This window comes from Scylla paramamosain, chromosome 2, assembly GCF_035594125.1.
Source record: "Scylla paramamosain isolate STU-SP2022 chromosome 2, ASM3559412v1, whole genome shotgun sequence".
NCBI lineage: Eukaryota > Metazoa > Arthropoda > Malacostraca > Decapoda > Portunidae > Scylla > Scylla paramamosain.
The window spans coordinates 26,559,317-26,583,284 of record NC_087152.1 but is presented as its reverse complement, the minus strand read 5'-3'; the positions used below and the strand labels follow the sequence as shown (position 1 = coordinate 26,583,284).

The 23,968-nt window shown below is 42.1% G+C and overlaps 2 protein-coding genes and 1 long non-coding RNA gene across 21 annotated transcripts in view; 2 read left to right on the top strand and 1 right to left on the bottom strand.

Annotated features, from left to right (window-relative positions):
* LOC135112527 (uncharacterized) overlaps positions 1–12,402 on the top strand; it is a 36,459-nt gene extending 24,057 nt beyond the window's left edge. For 4 of the 5 annotated variants that reach the window (XM_064026954.1, XM_064026973.1, XM_064026962.1 and 1 more), the window contains 4 exons: positions 5,375–5,526; positions 6,431–6,549; positions 8,714–8,800; positions 11,928–12,402. In XM_064026954.1, coding sequence (XP_063883024.1) covers positions 5,375–5,526; positions 6,431–6,549; positions 8,714–8,800; positions 11,928–11,933 — 364 coding nt within the window. In that variant the 3' untranslated portion in view covers positions 11,934–12,402. The remainder of the gene's footprint in view (positions 1–5,374; positions 5,527–6,430; positions 6,550–8,713; positions 8,801–11,927) is intronic. The other variant, XM_064026981.1, reaches the window with a different exon arrangement.
* LOC135112541 (uncharacterized) overlaps positions 5,350–23,968 on the bottom strand; it is a 60,071-nt gene continuing 41,452 nt past the window's right edge. For 5 of the 6 annotated variants that reach the window (XR_010274441.1, XR_010274438.1, XR_010274445.1 and 2 more), the window contains 2 exons: positions 12,810–13,023; positions 12,114–12,359 (listed from right to left, as the gene is read on the bottom strand). This is a non-coding gene — a long non-coding RNA (uncharacterized LOC135112541). Of the gene's footprint in view, positions 5,487–12,113; positions 12,360–12,809; positions 13,024–23,968 lie in introns of those variants that run through there. The other variant, XR_010274443.1, reaches the window with a different exon arrangement.
* LOC135112455 (uncharacterized) overlaps positions 16,614–23,968 on the top strand; it is an 11,652-nt gene continuing 4,297 nt past the window's right edge. The window contains exons 1-7 of one of the 10 annotated variants that reach the window (XR_010274407.1): positions 16,666–16,873; positions 19,874–19,928; positions 20,488–20,524; positions 20,857–20,909; positions 21,633–21,730; positions 21,883–22,057; positions 22,510–22,916. The gene's annotated coding sequence lies outside the window, so the exon portion shown is untranslated. Of the gene's footprint in view, positions 16,874–19,873; positions 19,929–20,487; positions 20,525–20,856; positions 20,910–21,632; positions 21,731–21,882; positions 22,058–22,509; positions 22,917–23,968 lie in introns of all 10 variants that reach the window. The other 9 variants (XR_010274410.1, XR_010274400.1, XM_064026916.1 and 6 more) reach the window with 9 other exon arrangements.

The following is a 23,968-nucleotide window of genomic DNA, read 5'->3' as shown; positions in this document are numbered from 1 at the left end:
GGCCTACACATGGCAGTCCCTCTATGAAACACACCTACCTACTTGTATTTCCACTTATCATCCCAATCCATAAATTTCTGTAATCTTCTATATAATATTTAGAGCTTCAACAAAGATATGCATAGAAACCCGCTCGTTCCCTGCATTCGTACGAGTCTGCCCTCCGTACAGTGCAGCCATTCCGTCACTTTGTCACGTGAGGGAGAGAACACATATAGGTGAGTGGGGCGAGGGGTGTCAGTGTGTGTAGGTGATGTTACTCACCAGATGCAGGTCAAGGTCACCAGGTAAAAGTGTTACAAAAATTAAATAGTCGTGTTTGCATAGATTCAACAAAACACCTTACTACGAAACTATCGAGTCACACAATCTTGAAAGTCATTTTCGGTGGACTTATTTTTACACTTCCTTTTTTTGGTCCATCCATTGAGAGGACGAGTCATCACGCAGCCACTCACTCAGTGAATGGAGCTCTGGGAAGAGTGAAGGTGAATACCGGAGGGAATGAAGGTGAATATTTTTTTTTTTTTTTTTAGAGAGAAAGAGAGAGAGAGAGCCTGAGCACTACCTACGTCCCCACTCCTTGCCTTCCGAACTAATGAGCAGCGAACACTACTGAAACATGCTCCGAGTCAGGCTTGGAGGCGCGTGGGGTCGTTTCGCTACTTAGAGGCAGCAGCAGCAGCGGTACCAGCGGGGAGTGTCGTAGGCTTGTTGATGTACTGTGATATGTGCTGTTTAGTTTTCCGCAAATTTTGGAGAATGCGGTATGAGAAACATTTCCTTTAATTTTGCGTTGTTAAAAAGAGCTTTCACTGTTAGCATACGAACAACGTGGTACGCTTCAGTTCCAAGTTCCAATTAAAAACAAGAGTGACCGTGTGATAACGTAACCCATGACTGTAACATGTATTTGTGCTCGCGACACAGCACACGGTTGTCATATACTACTACATACTTAGTGTATGTTATACCTGTTGTCTTGCACTCAACAACTCTGGCACAGCTGGCGTAGTGTTAATGAATGTGGAAACTTTATATTTTCATGGTAACAATTCTCTTTATATTCGCGTCAGTGCTTTTAAATGTTCTCCTTTCTCTCGTAAACATGAGCGCAGGGTCTGAAGGTTTTATTGATTACGCAGCGTTTCGCGGTTCATCTATGGCACTTTAAATTAACGTTAAACTCGATTACAATTAAGTGAAGTAATTTATCAGTTTGAGTGAAGTATTTTATCAGTTTGAAATACCTCACCGTCATTCATGGAAGAAAACTATTGCATGCATTCAATTTATAACTGTAGAGGACCTACAAAGTCAAGGGACAAAAAACAAATAAAAATGATGCGGCGTTGTGGCGGAAGTTCCCTCTTTGCAACAGCGCCGAGTGACTCTTTGCATCAGCTTTCATTGGAATGATATTTCGTTTTCAACCTTTCCACTTCATATTAACACTACTATGCACAAGACCCCAGCTTACGGGCTCTCAAAGCTGACTGGGCGATACACTACGATATATTGGACAAACGAGGGTTTCTCATTTAATTGCTGCCAGGATGAGGAGGGAAGAAGAGAGAGAGGGAGAGTGATTTGTGTTATCATTGGTGGCAGTGGTGGTGGTGGTGGTGGTTTGGAGGAACGTACGCAAAGAAACCCTGCCCTTAAAGTCGAAGGCAGGAACCACAACAGTAAAAACTGACTGTAGACATGAAAACAACTCCAAGAACTCGAATACTTCTTTTAATGTCAGTGGTGTTTGAAGAATGCATGTTACACCTCCACGCTCACATTTCATTAACCTCTCAGGGGAAAAAAAAAAAAAATTTCTGGAACTCATTACTCTTTTTGTCATTAGCGACTTAGAAAATAATCGACGACACTTACACTGCGTCCTATCAAGGTTGGTGGAGAAGCCATTGGACTAAAGAAAACCAAGAGTCCACTTCATTACACCTCTCCAGTCAGTAATACCTTTGGAAATTCTCAACTTTTCACCACAAAACGTTCCATCAAGGTCGGTGGAGAAGCCTGTGTTCTTTATATACCTGTGTGTGTGTGTGTGTGTGTGTGTGTAGGGGGAGGAGGTTGCCGGTCTCTGTCTGTCTGTCTGCATGCCTGTTTGTATGTATGGTTGTCTGTCTGTCTGCCCGTCTGACTTCCCTGGCCCCTCCCCCCCCCTCTCTCTCTCTCTCTCTCTCTCTCACACACACACACACACACACACACACACACACACACACACACACACACACACACACACACACACACTTTTCCACTCCGCTTCGCCTACAACGAACTGCACACACAAGCAAAAATGGAACCAATTAATACAATATTTTATATGAGAGGAAAACAAGTACATCACAAACTGACGCACATACTCAAGGACGCCACGTACATAAACACAACCCAGGCAGAAGAAAATGAATATCGCCTCTTCAGGAAACCAGTAAACACATTTCGAAAAGCCTTACCTGAACCAATATACGAATAATACAACTGTTGTACTATTATTTTAGAAAACTGAATGAACTTAAACACCTGTGACGCAGACAAGACGGCATTTCTGTCATATTTTATTCTCATACTTCTGTCACTATTCTTCACCCAACCTCTACTACTTCTTCTTTCAACCCCACTGTCTATCCCCCATTATCTTATTTGATCCCTCTTGTCTCACCAGCCACGCACATACATCAATAGCCTAAACAGGTGTCTAGAAGCCTTACAAAGGACTCCACCACCACAACCTCCTCCTCCTCCTCCTCCTCCTCCTCCTCCTCCTCCTCCTCCTCCTCCTCCTCCTCCTCCTCCTCTTCCTCCTCCACGCTTAACCCACATGGCGTCTGTGTTGAGCAATTACTGAAGGGAAGAATGAAGGTGAGAAGCGAAATAATGCAGAGCTGAAGGAGGGAAGTGGAGGAGGAGGTGGAAGAGGTGTAGTGGGTGAAGAGAGAACAGAATGCAAGATATGAGCGCACAAGAGGAAAGAACGAGGGGGAAGAAGAGGGGAAAGAAGGGAAGAGTGAGAGTGGTAGAGGGTAATAGGAGGAAGGAGTGTAAAGCAAGGAAAGGAGTAAAAGAATGTAGAGGAAAGAAGAATGGAAGGAAGGAATAAGGTGAAAAAGAGGGAATATGTAATGTGAGATTGGGCAAGAGAAAAGAGGGAAAGGGTGCAAGAGAGAGACAAAGGTGCAGGAGAAAGGAATGAAAGGGAAGGAGTGTGGAGGAGGGAAGGAAGGCACGAATGTGGAGAGGAAAACAAGAATGAATGAATGTAAGGAAAAGGAAGGAAGGAATTGCAGTGAAGAAAGAAAGAGTATGAAAGAAGAAGAGGGAAGGAGAGAATCGATGAAAAAAGGAAAATAAATAAATAACAATGGATGTGTAAAAGGGAAAGAGGCATTGAATGGAAGCGAAAACTTGTTGATTACGAAAAGGGAGAAGGAAATGAATAATAGTGAATGAAAAAGGGAAAAAAAGGAGAATCCACGTGAATAAATTGGGAAGAAGGAAAGAGTAAGTGGAAAATGAAAGAAGAGGAAGTAGTAGGAAAAAGAAGAGAAAAAAAAAAAAAAGCACAGTAGCGATTTGTTACGAAAGAGGAAATACGAAAGAGGAAATGAAGTACAAAGGAAAAACTATATAAACCCGATAACAATTCAGATTTAATTTCTTGCACGAGCTTGTTTTGTACTTTGTGTTGTGGTGGTGGTGGTGGTGGTGGTGGTGGTGTTACAGGTGTTAACGGCTGTGGTTGTGTTGCTGTTGTTGTGTTGGGGCTGTGGTGGTGGTGAACCAGATGGTGTGGAGCTGAGGTTGTTGTTGTTGCTGTTGTTGCTGTTGTTGCTGTTATCGATTTTTATATTGTTTTACAGAGAGAGAGAGAGAGAGAGAGAGAGAGAGAGAGAGAGAGAGAGAGAGAGAGAGAGAGAGAATGTTAAAGGAAACCTGGTGTGTCCTGGCGTTGACCACACTGAAAGGCAGGCATCTACTCGTAACTAGGAGTAGCCGGAGATTGTAGGAAGCCGTGCCACGTAACAAGGAACATAATATACCATTTTGTCTCAATCCTTATTTATATTTCCAGTTCACATTACCCACATCAGTGCACTACACACTCTTGATCCAATGGACATATTTGTTGCTCCAGTCCGGCACTACAGTCAGACTTGTAATTAGAACCAGTGAAGTTGGCACCCCACTTTCCACACGATCAGATACACTGCCCTCACGTTGACACCACTCGGCCCTACTCGACCACCTGGCAACCTAACGCCGTGGGCTGCTAACTCCTGCAACCATACACCAACATAACTATTCTTACACAATCCTCACTATGCATCACCCGATAATGGACAGTTGTTACCTAGCCCAACAATCACAATTCACTTTGTTCTCCCCGATAAGGAACATTATTTATAGAACCCGTTAAACACACAATGGATACTTAACACTTAAGTGTAGTTATCAATGCCTCCGAATAATGCCTTATCCATATACTTAGTGCCACGAAGATTACTATAGAAACAAACACCCAACATACATTTCCGTGCATCCTTTAACACACGGCCAACAGCAAGATTTGAACGAGAGAATAACCCACATTCTCTAATAGCCCGTCCTTGGGTCGACACAGGGCAGTGTCCAGTGAGCCACGCTGTCTCACAACTGAGTTACTGCATGACTGACCGCAGTCCTCTCAGTGCTCTGACCTAAGCCTTGTCACGTCTTCACTTCCTTAGTACCAAATCATCGACGCACACCTCAAGCTCCAATTATACTAAATTACAGACGACTCCTCAAGGCATCACGTTGTGGTGAGTTGAAGCACACACCAACCATACATACCTTTCATTTCCCCTGAAGACTCAGGGCTCAGTATTACACACATGTATGTGAGCCAAGCTGATCTGTATCATGTTTGGCTGAACTCTGTAACAACTTTGTTGGGTCACTTATCTGAGTGCCTGGCAAACACTTGAGCCGTGCAGACATCACTGCTGCCACAAGCCACTCAAGTAGTCACCAACCACTACACTTCGCAGGTACCTGCCACACACACCTTTGTTTATGCTTGTACTTGAATCACACCAATAAGAACGTCTTATTTTCACCAGTTTGCCAATAATGCTAGTAATAAATAAATAATATATATATATATATATATATATATATATATATATATATATATATATATATATATATATATATATATATATATATATATATATATATATATATATATATATATATATATATATATATATATATATATATATATATATATATATATGAGGTAAGCAAGGATACACCAGACTTCCTTCTTCATTTATTGCAACGTTTCCAGGTGTAAACATTCTCCACCTTGCAGGCAGCAGTTGGATGAGCAAGTGGGGTATGCTAAGATGAAGCAACGGAGACAGGAAAAGGTGACATTGGGAGGCAGCCTTGGGACATCCTTCTCTGGCAGGTGTGGTGCAGGCCTGGAGAAGGATGAAGGACAAGCGAAGAGCCTCATTAAAGGTAAGATGGAATAATGTAGTTAAATTGATGAAACAAATGAGGTGTTACATTTCGATAGTTAAAGTATTGATGAATAGGTCCAGAATTCTGGCCCATAAAGTTGAGATTGTTCACAGAACACTGGTGACTTAATAAAGCTAGTTGATAGACAGTAATTAATACAAGAAATATTTCACCTCTGATGGTTTTCCAGTACATACATACATCATTATGAAAAAATGCTATGCAAGTTTGAATGGATAGTCAGTCTTGATTATATCAGAAGTTGAAGTTTACCATTTAATCAAGAGGGTAAATAAAGTCATGTATTATTGGTCACTTGGGATATGCAAACTGAAGTCTGCAGACCAGCGTGTCTTGCAAAATGTTTTATTTATATATTTTTTTTTTTAGATTTACATGTTTTCTTCAATGAATGTGTAACTATATCGTAAGCCACACAATGTCCTCCTTTCTTGTAAATTTGTTGTAACTTCTTAGCACCATCCCTTGTTAGAAATACAGTCCTTCATTAGAAAGCAGCAGCATTCACTCTCTGATCTGAAGATGATCAAAATCTGATAAATGATAACAAAGGACTCATTATCAGTGATAACAAAGGACTCCTTATCATGTATTTGTTAATAATCAACACTGTTCACAAGGAGTAATACCGCTGTACGACCAATACTGCTGTTATATATATATATATATATATATATATATATATATATATATATATATATATATATATATATATATATATATATATATATATATATATATATATATATATATATATATATATATATATATATATATATATATTATATCACACACACACACACACACACACACACACACACACACACACACTTTCATGCCTTGTGATTCGATCGTCCTTCACTTTTAATAATTTGACCAGGATTGGTGAACAAATCTTGTGGTCCAATTCGACCACGGTCCTCCAACTGGAACACAAACATTGGTTCAGGTTCAAGTGACGCCACTCACGCCGTCAGTCAGGCAACTACTGTCATCCAAGTAAGTGGATGTATTACTTGCTACTCGTTTGATTTACTGGTGTGTTGTGGATGAGGCTTATGATACGATAAATACCAAATGTACACTATCGTCTGCAGTGGTGACTCATTACTGAACCAAGGTCGTTCGTTCACTGACCTGGTGGGCGACGCAGGTGGCTGAAGCACACACTGTGTGTGTTGGTCTCTCTCTCTCTCTCTCTCTCTCTCTCTCTCTCTCTCTCTCCACTTCCCCCCTGTACTCTCCTTCTCCGTATGTCCCCTCCTGCCATTGCCATTGCCCCTTTCCTCTTCCTTCCTCTTTCGTCTGGTCTCAAGCCTCCCTCCCTGTCACCTCCTCTCCCCCTTATTTGTCAGAGATAAGGCACAAAGAAGTCGAACTTCTCTCTCTCTCTCTCTCTCTCTCTCTCTCTCTCTCTCTCTCTCTCTCTCTCTCTCTCTCTCTCTCTCTCTCTCTCTCTCCTTCATTCTATGTTATTTTCGCTTCGTCCTTTCCCACTCTCTCACTCTCGTATAATTCCATATCCATTCTCTATCAGTCTATTTAGCATTCAGTCAGCATCTATCAGTCTATCTCATTCTATTTAGCAATTCTCAGGTTTGTTCTTACACACACACACACACACACACACACACACACACACAGAGAGAGAGAGAGAGAGAGAGAGAGAGAGAGAGAGAGAGAGAGAGAGAGAGAGAGAGAGAGAGAGAGAGGGCATAAGCTCTCGGGTGACACACAGCACACAACCACAATGAAGCTTTACTACGTCTATGCTCTGAAACATTTCTGGCCGCACCTCCACTACATACAGAAGGGTATAATTGAAGTTCTACGGGCCTGTATGCCTGTATGGGTGTATTTCCTTTTTATGGTTGTAGTGGCAGATTACTACTAGGATTTCTACATTATCAACAGGAGAAACACTCTTGAGAACCGGGCTAATCATCTCTGTGGCCCTTGAAAATAGAAAGAGTGGAGTGAAAGATTGGAGGGTTTCTGAATACTGTCTCTAGTGCAACGGTGTTCAAGCATACTGGTCCAACGTACGCTTAGCTAGGTAGTAGTATTCACCAACTTCTGCCATCCACTCCTGAATGACCCAAAAAAATCAACAGGAATAATAATATGATTCATTGTGGAGGTATTAAGTTTTTTTTTTTCATTCCATTACATTAATATTATATATAAGCTATTATATATAAGCTAAAAATAGAATCTAGAAATTGGTCCATAAATATAATAATAATATATTAATAATAGTGTATATATTTTGATAGTGATGATAATACAAGTTCATTTATTTCTTTATTATTTTTCGTTTTCTTGTTACAAGACTAAAAATATACGCAAATTAAATAATAATAATAATAATAATAATAATAATAATAATAATAATAATAATAATAATATAATAATAATAATAATAATAATAATAAGGGAAAATTATTATGAATATTTTCCATTCATTTGTATATTATTTATTTTTTTACAGGGACTTCCTCCTCCTGGCTGTTCACAGTAGTAGTAGTAGAAGTGGTGGTGGTGGTGGCAGTAATAATAGTAGTAGTCATGGTATATATAGTGGTTGTGGTGGTGGAGGTAGTAGTAGTAGGTAGCAGTTGTAAGTAGCAGCAACAATAGTAGTAGTACTAGTAATAACACTTAATAGGAACATTCTAAGTTTTTATCCTTGCAACACACACACACACACACACACACATTTCCCCTCTCTCTCTCTCTCTCTCTCTCTCTCTCTCTCTCTCTCTCTCTCTCTCTCTCTCTCTACAGACACACACAGAACCACATTAAACACAGACCCCAAATTTAATATACAACAAGGTAACTCTTCCAGCCCCTTCACTGGCAGAACTACCTTGGACACAGACCCCAAATTTAATATACAACAAGGTTAGCCCTTCCAGCCCCTTCACAGCCTCTCCCTGACTTTCACCGGATTTCTCTCTCACTCTCACACAGAACCAAACAAACAACACAATAGATCACTCTTAATCCTCTCAGAGCCCCTCCCCTGACCCCCCATTCCTACCCCCACACCAACACCTCACAAGACACCCTCACACCAGGCCGAGTCCTTCACTCTGCTGTATGTGGCCTTTATAAGCTTGTATTTTAACTTTGCCTCCCGTGTGTTGTATTTTGGCAGGTCAAGTTGGGCGATGACCTGCAGGTGTGCGCAATTGAAAGGAAGCTGTCGTTTGATGTTCTTTGGATTATCAACTTCAGAGCCTGGGTGTGTGTGGGTGTGTGTGTGTGTGCGTTTCGCGCTGTTTTGCGTGTGCTAAAGATGAGGATTTCCTGTCTAGTTTAAGATAAGCTTAACATAAAGAGAAAGAGAGAGAGAGAGAGAGAGAGAGAGAGAGAGAGAGAGAGAGAGAGAGAGAGAGAGAGAGAGAGAGAGAGAGAGAGGCTATAACTGAGATGCAAAAATGCTTTTTATAATGAAAAGTTCTGTCCCCTTCACCAGTAAGAATGTGCCCGTGTCTCTCTCTCACCCATCCACAGATCCATAGTACGTCCCTTACAGTATGTTGACGAACCCACAGTCACTCCCCAGTCTCCCACAGTCTCTCACATGAGAGAGAGAGAGAGAGAGAGAGAGAGAGAGAGAGAGAGAGAGAGAGAGAGAGAGAGAGAGAGAGAGAGAGAGAGAGAGAGAGAGAGAGAGAGAGAGAGAGAGAGAGAGAGAGAGAGTTAGTGTTTTTTTTATGTAGGAAGGACACTGGCCAAGGGCAACAACAAAAAAAAAAAAAAATGGGAGTCCCACAAAAGGGTCAAAGCAGTGGTCAAAAATTGATGAATAAGTGTCTTGAAACCTCCCTCTTGAAGGAATTCAAGTCATAGGAAGGTGGAAATACAGAAGCAGGCAGGGAGTTCCAGAGTTTACCAGAGAAAGGGATGAATGATTGAGAATACTGGTTAACTCTTGCATTAGAGAGGTGGACAGAATAGGGGTGAAAAAAAAAAGAAAGTCTTGTGCAGCGAGGCCGCGGGAGGAGTGGAGGCATGCAGTTAGCAAGATCAGAAGAGCAGTTAGCATGAAAATAGCGGTAGAAGACAGCTAGATATGCAACATTGCGGCGGTGAGAGAGAGGCTGAAGACAGTCAGTTAGAGGAGAGGAGTTGATAAGACGAAAAGCTTATGATTCCCCCCTGTCTAGAAGAGCAGTATGAGTGGAACCCCCCCAGACATGTGAAGCATACTCCATATATGGACGGATAAGGCCCTTGTACAGAGTTAGCAGCTGGGTGGGTGAGAAAAATTGGCGGAGACGTCTCAGAACACCTAACTTCATAGAAGCTGTTTTAACTAGAGATGAGATGTGAAGTTTCCAGTTCAGATTATAAGTAAAGGACAGACTGAGGATGTTCAGTGTAGAAGAGGGGGACAGTTGAGTGTCATTGAAGAAGAGGGGATAGTTGTCTGGAAGGTTGTATCGAGTTGACAGATGGAGGAATTGAGTTTTTGAGGCATTGAACAATACCAAGTTTGCTCTGCCCCAATTAGAAATTTTAGAAAGATCAGAAGTCAAGCGTTCTGTGGCTTCCCTGCATGATATGTTTACCTCCTGAAGGGTTGGACGTCTATGAAAAGACGTGGAAAAGTGCAGGGTGGTATCATCAGCGTAGGAGTGGATAGGACAAGAAGTTTGGTTTAGAAGATCATTAATGAATAATAAGAAGAGAGTGGGTGACAGGACAGAACTCTAAGGAACACCACTGTTAATAGATTTAGGAGAACAGTGACCATCTACCACAGCAGCAATAGAACGGTCAGAAAGGAAACTTGAGATGAAGTTACAGAGAGAAGGATGGAAACCATAGGAGGGTAGTTTGGAAATCAAAGCATTCTGCCAGACTCTATCAAAAGCTTTTGATATGTCCAAGGCAACAGCAAAAGTTTCACCAAAATCTCTAAAAGAGGATGACCAAGACTCAGTAAGGAAAGCCAGAAAATCACCAGTAGAGCGGCCTTGACGGAACCCATACTGACGATCAGATAGAAGGTTGTGAAGTGATAGATGTATAAGAATCTTCCTGTTGAGGATAAATTAAAAAAGTTTAGATAGGCAGGAAATTAAAGCAATAGGACCAGTAGTTTGAGGGATTAGAATGGTCACCCTTTTTAGGAACAGGTTGAATGTAGGCAAACTTCCAGCAAGAAGGAAAGGTAGATGTTGACAGACAAGGCTGAAAGAGTTTGACTAGGCAAGATGCAAGCACGGAGGCACAGTTTCGGAGAACAATAGGAGGGACCCCATCAGGTCCATAAGCCTTCTGAGGGTTTAGGCCAGCGAGGGCATGGAAAACATCATTGCGAAGAATTTTAATATGTGGCAAGAAGTAGTCAGAGGGTGGAGGAGAGGGAGGAACAAGCCCAGAATCGTCCAAGGTAGAGTTTTTAGCAAAGGTTTGAGCAAAGAGTTCAGCTTTAGAAATAGATGTGATAGCAGTGGTGCCATCTGGTTGAAGTAGAGGAGGGAAAGAAGAAGAAGCAAAGTTATTGGAGATATTTTTGGCTAGATGCCAGAAATCATGAGGGGAGTTAGATCTTGAAAGGTTTTGACATTTTCTGTTAATGAAGGAGTTTTTGGCTAGTTGGAGAACAGACTTGGCCTGGTTCCGGGCAGAAATATAAAGTGCATGAGATTCTGGTGATGGAAGGCTTAAGTACCTTTTGTGGGCCACCTCTCTATCATGTATAGCACGAGAACAAGCTGTGTTAAACCAAGGTTTAGAAGGTTTAGGACGAGAAAAAGAGTGAGGAATGTACGCCTCCATGCCAGACACTATCACCTCTGTTATGCGCTCAGCACACAAAGACGGCTCTCTGACACGGAAGCAGTAGTCATTCCAAGGAAAATTAGCAAAATACCTCCTCAGGTCCCCCCAACTAGCAGAGGCAAAACGCCGGAGGCACCTTTGCTTAGGGGGATCCTGAGGAGGGATTGGAGCGATAGGACAAGATAAAGATATGAGATTGTGATTGGAGGAGCCCAACAGAGAAGAAAGGGTGACAGCATAAGCAGAAGGATTAGAGATCAGGAAAAGGTCAAGAATGTTGGGCGTATCTCCAAGACGGTCAGGAATACGAGTAGGGTGTTGCACCAATTGCTCTAGGTCATGGAGGATAGCAAACTTGTAGGTTAGTTCACCAGGATGGTCAGTGAAGGGAGAGGAAAGTCAAAGCTGGTGGTGAACATTGAAGTCTCCAAGAATGGAGATCTCTGCAAAAGGGAAGAGGGTCAGAATGTGCTCCACTTTGGAAGTATTATTATTATTATTATTATTATTATTATTATTATTTTATTATTATTATGTTCAAAATATGTATTTAATATTTTTTTTTATATTTTCAGAAGTGATGGAAGGAAGAAAGAGAGAGAGAAGACAAAAAAGGAAGAGGACATAAGAGAAGAACGAAGACAATAGGAGAAGAGGAAGAAAAAAGAAGAAATGAGAGAAAGAAGATAGAGGAGAGAGAAAGATAAAGAAGAAATAAAGGAGAATAGGATGGAAAGAAAAGAAATGAGAGTAATAGACTCTCTCTCTCTCTCTCTCTCTCTCTCTCTCTCTCTCTCTCTCTCTCTCTCTCTCTCTCTCTCTCTCTCTCTCTCTCTCTCTCTCTCTCTCTCTCTCTCTCTCTCTCTCTCTCTCTCTCTCTCTCATGCCTAGTAGAAGAACCTGGTGAGTCCCCGTCAGAAACTTGAAAACATTTTCTGTTCCAGCGAGAGCTCGCGAAAGACTTCCCAACACGTGCGAGTGACTGGATGGTCTGGGAAGTACTCACCCTGGAAACACAGTGAGGGATTAATAAAAGGAAGGATATTGGCATTTGTGTTTTAATTCATATTGCTGTAGTGTGTGCAGGGAAGGACTGGTAAATATAGGCACCAGAAGAGATGAGGAGTGTATGCGAACTGAAGGCAGGAAGTGAAGGACTGGATATCAGATAGAAGAGTGATAGAGACAAAAAAGGACTAGATATATAGACACAGGGAAGGACTGGATACATATTAGAGAAGGCGACAGAGGCAAAGAGCGTACATTATAATTAATAAGGAAAAAATAAGTAAAATGAATGAGAGGATAAAATAGTGAAGAACAACTAAAAGGAATGATATACAGGTGAAAACACACACACAAACGACCCTAAATTACACACAGCCAACCTGAAAACACTGCCAAACACCCAAAAACACTCCTAAAAACACACACACCCAAACACATCCCAGTCCCACCTTAACTAACTTAATCTTATATTCAGCATTCTTTTCCAACTCAGTCCAGAAATAATTTTCATTGCCGGTGACCAAGTCCATAAGTTCCATTGGCTGGAAAAGTTTGAGCACAATACCGTCCCACACGCTGCAGAAGCCATCATGAAATGCCCTGTACTGCTTGTCAGTGCTTGTGTTCAGCCTGTAGTCCACCAGCAGGTCCACTTACTCCTGCCTGTAGAAGAGAGAACCAATCAGATGCCAGTTCCTAGATACAAAAAGGGGGCATTTAATTTGAAGGTTGTGTTGAAAGCTCCCTCCTGCAAGAGTTCAAGTCATAGGAAAGAGGGAATACAAAACAGGCAGGAAGTTCCAGGGTTCGTCAGAGACATGGATAAATGACTGAAAATACTGGGTAACGCTTGCTGACTGAATTTTACACGTAAAAGTTGGTCGGCTGGAAAAAAAAAAATCTTTACGTCATTTGCGTGCTATCAAACCAAGTAATAAAACATTATGAACATTTTTAGCCACCATCATCAAGCAGAGAGCAAGAAAAATGGCAAAATTAGGTAAATACTGTGTACATTATCTCGGGTCTGGGATGTATCACCACCCTGGGACGAATACTATTTTTTTTTTTTTTCCTCTCTATATGACCTTACTGTATCCATTCAAGTTATACAGTTAATATACCCGTATATAAATTCTGGTACACATGAAAGCAACAACCATGTTTTGATGCCAAATGTTAGCGGGGCACTGGTAAAGACTGTTGATATTGTGCGTCTCAACGTTTTCCCTAAGGTTCCGCTGGTCTGTTTACATCCTGTCTCCCTATGTCTTCCCTGAGTTGTCGCTTTCTTTTCTGAACGTACAACCCGCCCTTTCACACCTTGGTTCTTCCTGACATGTTTGTACAACAACCACAACACGTGTACAGACTAGGGTTTTACAGCACCATTACAAACTCGTATCTGTCGCCTCAGGTTTGTTGGGTGTTTTGGAGAAACCGGCGTGTCTGATATCGCTGTGTTTCCTTCGTCTCCGCGCGGTTTAGGCTGTCACAATATCCTGTCAGTACAAATAATACTTGCTCGACTCTCTTAGGGGGTAAATTTGCAGTTGCAACCAATGCTTCCATCCTCTTTATCTTTCACTAAAACCAGGAAGCATAGGAACCTGGTGGGATTATTATTATTATTTTATTTTTTATTTATTTATTTTTTTTTTTTGTGTGTGTGTGTGGGGAAAGCCGAAACGAGGCATTTTTGACATTCCAGAAAAAGTTTAAGGATGACAAACATCATATTTCCAAAACGGGATTTTTCTATATTATCTTAACCCAACGTAACCAACCTAACCTAGCCGGGGAGGGCTTCGTCCCTCTTGGACTCTCCCTTAAAGGTCACTAACCTAACCTCCTAACCCACACACAAGGTAAACTGATGAGACGTAACATTTTGTCACCTCCTACATTGTCAGTCATCACTACATACCAACAGTAATTACTTAACGAAAAATACCGGAAGAATTTGAGAGAACTGGCGGTAAACTGCCACTTCATATATTGACACCAAGCACACATCCCTCTTCCGTGTCCATGGTGAAACTGACGCACCACAGAGTCCCGGGTGCTCCTTCCTCCTCTAAACACACGTGCCTACATGTGATTGGCTGTCAAATTTCCGTGTGACTTGATTCACAGCAGGTAACTCCACGTCATCATAGGTCTTAACACGTGTGTCAACGTCACGTCACCATCGCGCACGTGCACTGTTGATGACAAACATACGAACACACTCAGCATCCTACGAGAGACGACTACTGGTGGATCTGAGCTAGAATTGACTTGAATCTTTGACATTCTCATCTGAAGTTGTTATTAATTTCTGACAGGGTAAAATAAGGCTAGAAATGCTCCAAACAGTGAGATGTAGACCCTGCCAGGGGCTATACTTACGTGAGGTGTATTGGTTGAAACTGCAATAATGCTTTTTTGGGATTTGCCAGATAAAACATGAGTCAAACTCATATTTCAAACTAATTATGTAGCAGAAGACTAGAAATAGATGTGAAAACACTGAGAGCCTTGTTGCGAGTATTTAGCTTATAATAACTGTTGTGTAGAATGTGCATCACCAGATTCCGTGGAAACTGTAACCATAAACACTTAGGATCAATGTTTTGTAGCTTTCAAGTGCAGTGCATCAAGATGTATCACGAGAGGCGGTTTTAGAGTGTGCTTCTCCAGATAACTGTGGGAGCGTTGACCAGCCCCTGCATTAACACAGCCGGCGATCACCGCATCCATCCACCCACTCACCCTTCCACCTAACCATTCACTCACCCATCCACCTATCCATCAGCACAACATTTCACCCACACACAGAGCAATTAATCCACCCAACTAGCTATCTACCCAATCCACCCTTCCATACACCCACCTACTCCCACATCCGTCCTTCAGCCGAAATAATAATAGTGCTATGCCACCGACAGCAATTACTACTACTACCACTGCTACTACCACCACTACTACTACTACTACTACTACTACTACTACTACTACTACTACTACACTCCCTTTCACACTTCCATTCCTCATTTCTTCCTCTTCCTTCTACTACAATCAACGCATTTCAGTCTGAAAACACATGTAAATTCCTGGAAAACCCTGGAAACTGAGGGAAATATTGACAAGGAGACACGGGGAGGCAAGAGGGAAGGTCTCCGTCTGGGTTTGATGACGTCATGAGTTCAAGGTGGGTGCTGTGAACGGGCCTGTACCCTTCAATTTACTTAAGGCATTTTGGAGGTTATTTATCTTATTTTCGTGGTTGATTCTGGCTTTCCTTTACGTATAAGCGTATATGTATAAGCCTGGGAACTTTATTGAAGACAAAGTCTTCTGCACTTCGTGCTTCCTTGGTGTCTTCATTCCCAAATCTTTTCACAAGAATGACTAAACTTTCTGCCACGTGGGAAGAGTCAGGAGATGTTTGTGGAGAAGCCTGTCAAGGAGAAGGAACCTGCGCTGGAGGGTGATACCCTCTGCTCTTCGCACATCGTGGGTATTACTCTCCTCGTATCTTCTTTTTTTCAGTTGCAGGAATTCCCTGTTGCAGCCCTGCAAAAAGCTCCCATCGGGGAGATTTTCTCGTCCTAGTGCCACTCCTGCCAGCCACGTTCTATTTCCTGCAGAGTGGCAACACCTGCGGCACAGCTGACATGCTGTGCTCTGCAGCTGCAGCTTGGTACTTTCAAGGTACTCCATTTTCCCCCACAGTGCATGTGCATATGCCATCTGTGAGGTCAACAGAATGACCTTGCCCTGGTGTTGATTGGCTCTGCATCTCGTACACAGCACCGCCCACAGGTGTCACCAGTGCAGCAAGGATGGTGCTGAAAGTAGCCACAGTCTTCATGCGCCGCCTCCGCAAGTGCCACTTCTATCAGTCTGTTCTACACAATATTCACCAAGTCACGCACGCAACACACCATTATACGCTCCCAACTAAATTCTGTCATGACCGCCTTGTCTGTTTGCTTATTTAATCTTTCGTTTCATCTCTCTCTCTCTCTCTCTCTCTCTCTCTCTCTCTCTCTCTCTCTCTCTCTCTCTCTCTCTCTCTCTCTCTCTCTCGGCAGCAATTATTACAAGGGACCGTGTTCTCAAACAATTCAGCGCCTTATCGTGACTACTTACGACAAGCTGTAGTGGAAATGATTGGGATTATCGAGAAAGTTTCCATGATTAAAGCGATAATTTAACGAGGACCAATAAGAGAAACACCAATGGAAACAGGACTAATAATCTAATATAGGTTTTGAAAATAATTCAGGTGAGAGCCCGGGCACTGTAAAGTCTGCGTTTTCTTGAATGTAATAGAATCGGGAATATTTCAGAACTTGAGAAATATAAGTACTTGGTATCACGCACACATCCTGGCAGCTCGCGGTGGATTACTACAACTCGTCTAGTGCCCACGCCAACCATCACCACGCCGGACGCAGCTCTTCACACTCAGCAGACCCACTGCCCTCGTGCATCACGCTGAGGTCATCCCCCGCCTGGATGAAAGGTATAGTCATATTCACTAATCAAATAACATGACGTACTTCTTCTTTCGCCGTTTCCCTAAATGTGCCATGTACGAGTCTCCTCCTGTTGTTTCTGTCCCTTGCATCTTTCTCTGTGACTTCCTTCCTTTGCAGTTCTGCCGCAGTTCCTTCTCTCTCTCTCTCTCTCTCTCACTCTCTCTCTCTCTCTCTCTCTCTCTCTCTCTCTCTCTCTCTCTCTCTCTGATAGTATGTATGCAAGTTCATTTTCCTTCCTTATTATTGTTTATCACTTGTTTATTTACTCATTGATACATACGCTTCTCGTCTTTCTCCTGTTTGAGGGCCTTTGTTTGGCGTCCTCTGGCAAGCCATGAGTCACTGTTCCGTATTCAGAAGCGCTCTGCTCTCTCACACAATTATTTTTCAACGCCATAGAGATGACTAGCCGGGTTCTAAAAGAGTTTCACCTTTCAGTAATGTAGAAATGTTAATCTGTCAATAGAATCATAGAAAAAAAAAAAGACATCTTCAAAAACCTGTGGAGGCTTATGAAGGCTTCAGCGTGACAGGGTTCAGTCCAGATGGTTTCCTTCCACCTCAGACTTGAAAGTGGAGCTGACCGGCCTTTCCACAGTGCTTACCATGATTCATGCGATAGTTGAACAAAGGATTCTGCACCGCCAATAGAAGCACCCATGAGAACACAACTAACCATGTCTGTCGTCCGCGTTATGACTAGCTGGCTGGTCACAGTAAAAATGGAGCAGCGGTGGAATAATAGGTTAAGTTTGGTTAGGTTCGGATAGGTTAGATTCGATAAGGTTAGCTTAGGCTGGGCTCCCTTCGGTTAAGTTCGGTTAAGGTGGGTTCTGTTCGGTTATATTAGATCGGGGTCTGTTCTGCTCGGATAGGTTCGGTTAGTTTTGGATTCTCGTCAGGATTACTTTCAAAGGCCACAATGAGGATGAGTCGGGTTCTCACGAAATTTTCTCCTCACTAGAACCATGAAAACGTTGGAAAGCCGCGATGACGTCCAGTAAAGACTGTCAGATACACCTGAGGTAACACTCCCATATATTTGAGAATACGGACCAGTGATGGCTGATATCATTTCACGGAACTGGCTGCGGCTCGGTGTGTACAGCGCATATAAGGTACGCATTCAGAGGCGCTCTTCTCTCTCACCACCACTGTTTTCAAAGGCCACAGAAACTATTAGCTGGGTTCCCAAGAATGTTTCTCTTGTTAATAATGTAGAGATCTTGTTAATCGGTAACTAGAACATTATATATATATATATATATATATATATATATATATATATATATATATATATATATATATATATATATATATATATATATATATATATATATATATATAAACATGCTGAAACACCTGTATAACTTCATCTAGAGCCTTTTGAAATTAGTGAGGTGCGGCGCAGAAATGTTTCAGAATACGGTCCATTGTGTCAAGGGTTCGATCCTTGGCAAGCCTCTGTAAAGATCTATATATGTTACCTTTTACGGCAGGCTGCAGGTAAGATTCTCAATGTTTAGAAACGCGAGACGTCATCGCGTGATACGTAGAACATAAAAACATAAAATGTAGGAAGCTGCAGGAAGCCATCAGGCTTCCTTTATAGTGAAGCAGCTTGCGACAGTACGTACTGCCTGACTCTTGGAAAGTGTATCATGATAACCTTCCGTCCTCTATCCGTACTCCACAGAAAACATAAGGAGGTGAAGTTTGAGATCGTTCCAAGCGTGGTTTCTTCTATGACCAGAAAAAAAGAACACTATCATGAACCACGAACAATTTATTTGATCGACGCTTATTAACCTCCTTCTCCCTGCACGAGCATCAGATGACAGGCTGAGAAGTGTTAATCTGTTAACTCTTTAATAGTTGATGATGGGAATTCTTGTCGTAGAAGAAACCACGGTTAGAGAGATCCCAATTTCCACCTCTTACAGTTAGTTTTCCGCATTGCATCTGGCACACACTCTAATATAGCAGAAATCACACAGCAAACATGAGCAGGTACTGTAAGTCTTTAGGAAATTATTATTATAAGCTCTACCGTTTCCACCTTCAAGCACGAGTGTTAAAAATAATGCAGCTAAGAGGGGACTTAAAGGAGGAATCTAAGTGACGCGAAGGATAAAACAGGGCTGACTGAAACACAAACATTGGGGTTAATAATAAAGATAAGGCATGAAGTAACGCTTTCAGGTTTGAGAAAGGTTTGATTCAGGCAAGAGATCAGAACAAATTGATCCTGAAAATTAATAAAGTGAGTGAGGCTGTTAGTGGTGAGTCGATAATAAGTTAGCTTATCTTAAACTAGACAGGAAATCCTCATCGGCAGCATGCACGTGCGCGCGCGCACACACACACACACACACACACACACACACACACACACACACACACACACACACACACACTCGAACCAAAGATCAAATTCTTCAACATTAAAAAGCCTTTCATCTCGACTCCTTTGAAGAGACTGTGGTGGAAGGTAAAGAGGTTTTCATCTGTACTGTCATGATTCTAGTGATCGTTTAATTAACAAGGATTCTGCATCATCAGTGCGAAAAACACACATAGGAACTGAATAATAATAATAATAATAATAATAATAATAATAATAATAATAATAATAATAATAATAAACTATGTGGCCTGTGAAAAATGTTCTTGAGAATGCTTAAAGCGTTTTACCATTTAATTGTCCTGTTTCTTCGTAACCGACAAATTAAAATCGTCACTCTCTCTCTCTCTCTCTCTCTCTCTCTCTCTCTCTCTCTCTCTCTCTCTCTCTCTCTCTCTCTCTCTCTCTCTCTCTCTCTCTCAAAATGTGTGTATATAGTATAAATTCACATGGTTATGTAAGTGATACGATCTCTCTCTCTCTCTCTCTCTCTCTCTCTCTCTCTCTCTCTCTCTCTCTCTCTCTCTCTCTCTCTCTCTCTCTCTCTCTCTCTCTCTCTCTCTCTCTCTCTGTGTTTCAGGAGATGACAGGAGGAGCAATGTGGAAGACACGCGTGGTATTCGTCACTGTTTTCAGTAAGTCATATTGTTATGCACATGTTTACTTAATATAAACAATACAAATATTAGTAATTTTTTGTGGTGTATTCCAGTGTGTGTGTGTGTGTGTGTGTGTGTGTGTGTGTGTGTGTGTGTGTGTGTGTGTGTGTGTGTGTGTGTGTGCGCGCGCGCGCGTATAAGTATTTAGTTTCGATTTTCTCTGTTGCTGTATTAATTTGAATTTCTCTCTCTCTCTCTCTCTCTCTCTCTCTCTCTCTCTCTCTCTCTCTCTCTCTCTCTCTCTCTCTCTCTCTCTCTCTCTCTCTCTCTCTCTCTCTCTCTCTCTCTCTCTCTCTCTCTCTCTCTCTCTCTCTCTCTCTCTCTCTCTCTCTCTCTCTCTGCCTCCCTCCTTTCTCTCTCTCTCTCTCTCTCTCTCTCTCTCTCTCTCTCTCTCTCTCTCTCTCTCTCTCTCTCTCTCTCTCTCTCTCTCTCTCTCTCTCTCTCTCTCTCTCTCTCTCTCTCTCTCTCTCTCTCTCTCTCTCTCTCTCTCTCTCTCTCTCTCTCTCTCTCTCTCTCTCTCTCTCTGTATACACAGCCTGCGTCTTCCTGACCAGCCATGCTTGTCAAATCGAGTGAGTATAAAAAGAATATCACACACACACACACACACACACACACAAAATCATCATCATCATCATTTCTTCTCTTGCATTACAAGTCTGTATTATGATATTGTTAACTCTCTCTCTCTCTCTCTCTCTCTCTCTCTCTCTCTCTCTCTCTCTCTCTCTCTCTCTCTCTCTCTCTCTCTCTCTCTCTCTCTCTCTCTCTGACGAATTTCGTACATGCTTCCTTTCATCGCATCACATCAGGAAAGGCAGCACACTTTTCGGAAAAAAAAAAGCAAAACCCAAGTGTAATTTGTAGAAGTGAGGCTAAGGCTCTTGTAACGCTTTGTTGACAGGAGCACAACAAGTAGAAGAGACATCCATGCAGATAACGGAGATATTAACCAAGGTCTGTATACTGAAACTTTTCCAGGTGTTATCTCCACTACTTCTGACAGATTGTAGAAGTTACTGAGAGTTTTCAGGGATGGTTTTATTATTGTAGTTGGAGTTTTTAACAACTAATCTGTATCATCAATGGAAGAAAAAAAGGTTATCTTAAGATACGGTACCAATGATTTTTGTGACTTGTGAAAAACAGTCTTTGTGAGAAGCAAAACCATTTAACAATACGGTTCAATATCATCATACTTGCTCTGTTCCTTCCCCTAATGTCCACCTGCCTGCGATCTGGCATGGAACCTTCCCTAAACTTTCCCAGTGTAGCCCAGTCTCTCATAGCCAGCGACCTTTTCCAGAACTCTCTCATTCTCTTCCAGTCCAGCCTTTCCCGGTCCATGGCACGTCTCTTCCCCACCCTTAACCCGCACCTTCCTGCTCTCTCCTATAGCTTCTCCTTCTCCCTTCCCAACTTCCAAACCATCCCAGAGGAGAGGGAAACGTGCACCGCTCTTTCCTCCATCATGCTCGACTCATTCCAAACTGTCTGTCTTTTCTGGGAGGGTAAAACACGAATACACTTAAAATAAACGGTTCTTTGTTCAGTCCTTGCGTGGGGTGTACACAATCCGAGGCCCTCCAACTCTCCTTTCCCATTTCATTATTTTCATCAAAGTTTCCCTGACAATGAGAGGCCAATGACAGTTCTTCCTCTTTGCTCCTTCACCCACAGGACAGAGAAAAGTAAGGATCGATATCTGTGCTGAATCCAATTATGTAACCTTCACGGCGAGTCACCTTGATCTCAGTAAGGACCAGTTTAGATACAAGGTGGGGATTGCTAATAAATCTGAACGGTGTGTGTGTGTGTGTGTGTGTGTGTGTGTGTGTGTTCACAGCCGAGTAATATTAGCCACTTTACTGCAGCTTCCATCAGCATTCAAGCATTTCGCCTCTCTTCTCTCCACTTCATACATCAACAGTTAGACTTCCTCGCGTGTGATTATGACACAAAATCCAGTAACTGGGAAGACTGGAAGAGAAACAGGCTACGCATGAGAATTCAGGCACGCACTTACACCAATGTGACTTTCCAAATACGAGAAAAGACCACCGGCAAAATAATAGCAACAAATTCTACAGTCACCCCTGCTACAGGTGAGTCGCGCACTTTCCGCTCTTCTGTTCTCTCCTCATTCCATTATGGCTGAAAGTTATATGTATATTCTTTGTATTTCTTTTCACTCTTACTGAAAGACTAATACACACACACACACACACACACACACACACACACACACACACACACACACACACACATTCACACACACACACACACATTCTCTCTCTCTCTCTCTCTCTCTCTCTCTCTCTCTCTCTCTCTCTCTCTCTCTCTCTCTCTCTCTCTCTGAACATCTTTCAGTTGTAGCATCAACAAAAATAGAATAAGTAAATAAATGAAATAAGATAATAGAATTAATAGATAAAATTTAAAAGAAAAACCAAGGTGATTTTCTTCAATGTCGTTTGCCTTTGATTTGTTTAGTAAAGGTCAAAACGCAAAAGAAAATAATAATAATATTTTTTTCTCTTTTTTCTTTCTTCTGCAGGCAGTCTAAGAGAAGTACGTGAATAAATGCAACAACGTATGTAATCTTGATGCAAGTCCCTTATAACTACCTTAGTCGTGTGTTCTCACCCCAACAGAACCTGAAGCTAGGGTGAGAAGTCTTCAGGTGTGATTCCAGAAGATGCACAGCTACCGTGGAAAACAATTGCGTTAAATATAATGGTTACAATATGAAAGTGCAATTCATTCTGAAGCCATCGAGTAAGAAAGTCAAGAATCCCCTCGTTAAATACGGTGCCGTCAATTCTGAGGGAAGAGCAACGATAGCATTAAAAGATCTGCTGCCCTTTACGAACTACACCGTAACCGCCAACCCTGCCAACGACGTGGGCGCCGCCACCGACCCCTCCCTCACCAAAGAAACCTCCTTCATCGCAATTTCCCAATGTGAGACTCCGTACTTTGTGCCTGTGTGAGACTTACGGTGGTGAAGGTGGCACGTGAGACGCTTCTGGCAGTACTAGGTAGTGTGGTGCGCCACCTCCACCATCATCCCCACAACAACAACAACAACAACAACATAATCCTTTGTTCTTCTTTAGGACAACATCTATAAACTTTTTTTTACCATTCGTTTGTACTTGGTCCCTCTCTTTAATACATTAAAAAATAATACTAATAGTAAAAGAAATCCTCACGAATAGGGGGTGGTAAAACAAACCACGTAACACACACACACACACACACACACACACACACACACCTTTCCTCATCGTCTCTCTCTCTCTCTCTCTCTCTCTCTCTCTCTCTCTCTCTCTCTCTCTCTCTCTCTCTCTCTCTCTCTCTCCGTAATTATGATCTCCTCTCCTCAATCATTGTTTTTCTTTCCCAGGTTATGTGTCATTTGAGGAAATTAAAAAAAGTAGTCAGGTAACAGGTGCTTTAAGCTGCGGAGCAACTTCAATGACAGTCTCCAGCGACTGGAGGGTTCCAATTTTTTAGACTCGTCTCAGACCGGCTCAGACCTGCCGTTCTTATTGAGGTTGTTCTTGGCATTGCGCAATATTGCACCACACCTGCACGAAAATGTTGTGTCGCTGCTGCCCACGCCTCCCTTCCCGGGACCCTCCCCTACCACCAACCATCACGCCAAGAGTCGCGCCACTGTGATGGTTGCGGCGGACGACATGTTGCTATAAGTGACGCTGTGTTTTCAATGCGTGGAGCTTCATCTGCATTTTGATCACACTTTCGTGTTCACGAGAGTTTTTCCTAATTGATGTAATAATTTATTTCATTATTCAATGATTAACTGTTAAAAAAAAATAGCCAGCATAAGTAAAACATGTTTTACACTTTTTTTTTAACATCTTCACAGTTCAACTCGTCGTAATACTGTTTTTTTTTTTTTTTTTGTCAAGCTTTTACAATACATGTTGATTGTACAGTCACTGGTGAGTCTGATGGGGTCAACAAAACTGGCTATCCCGTATATGAAG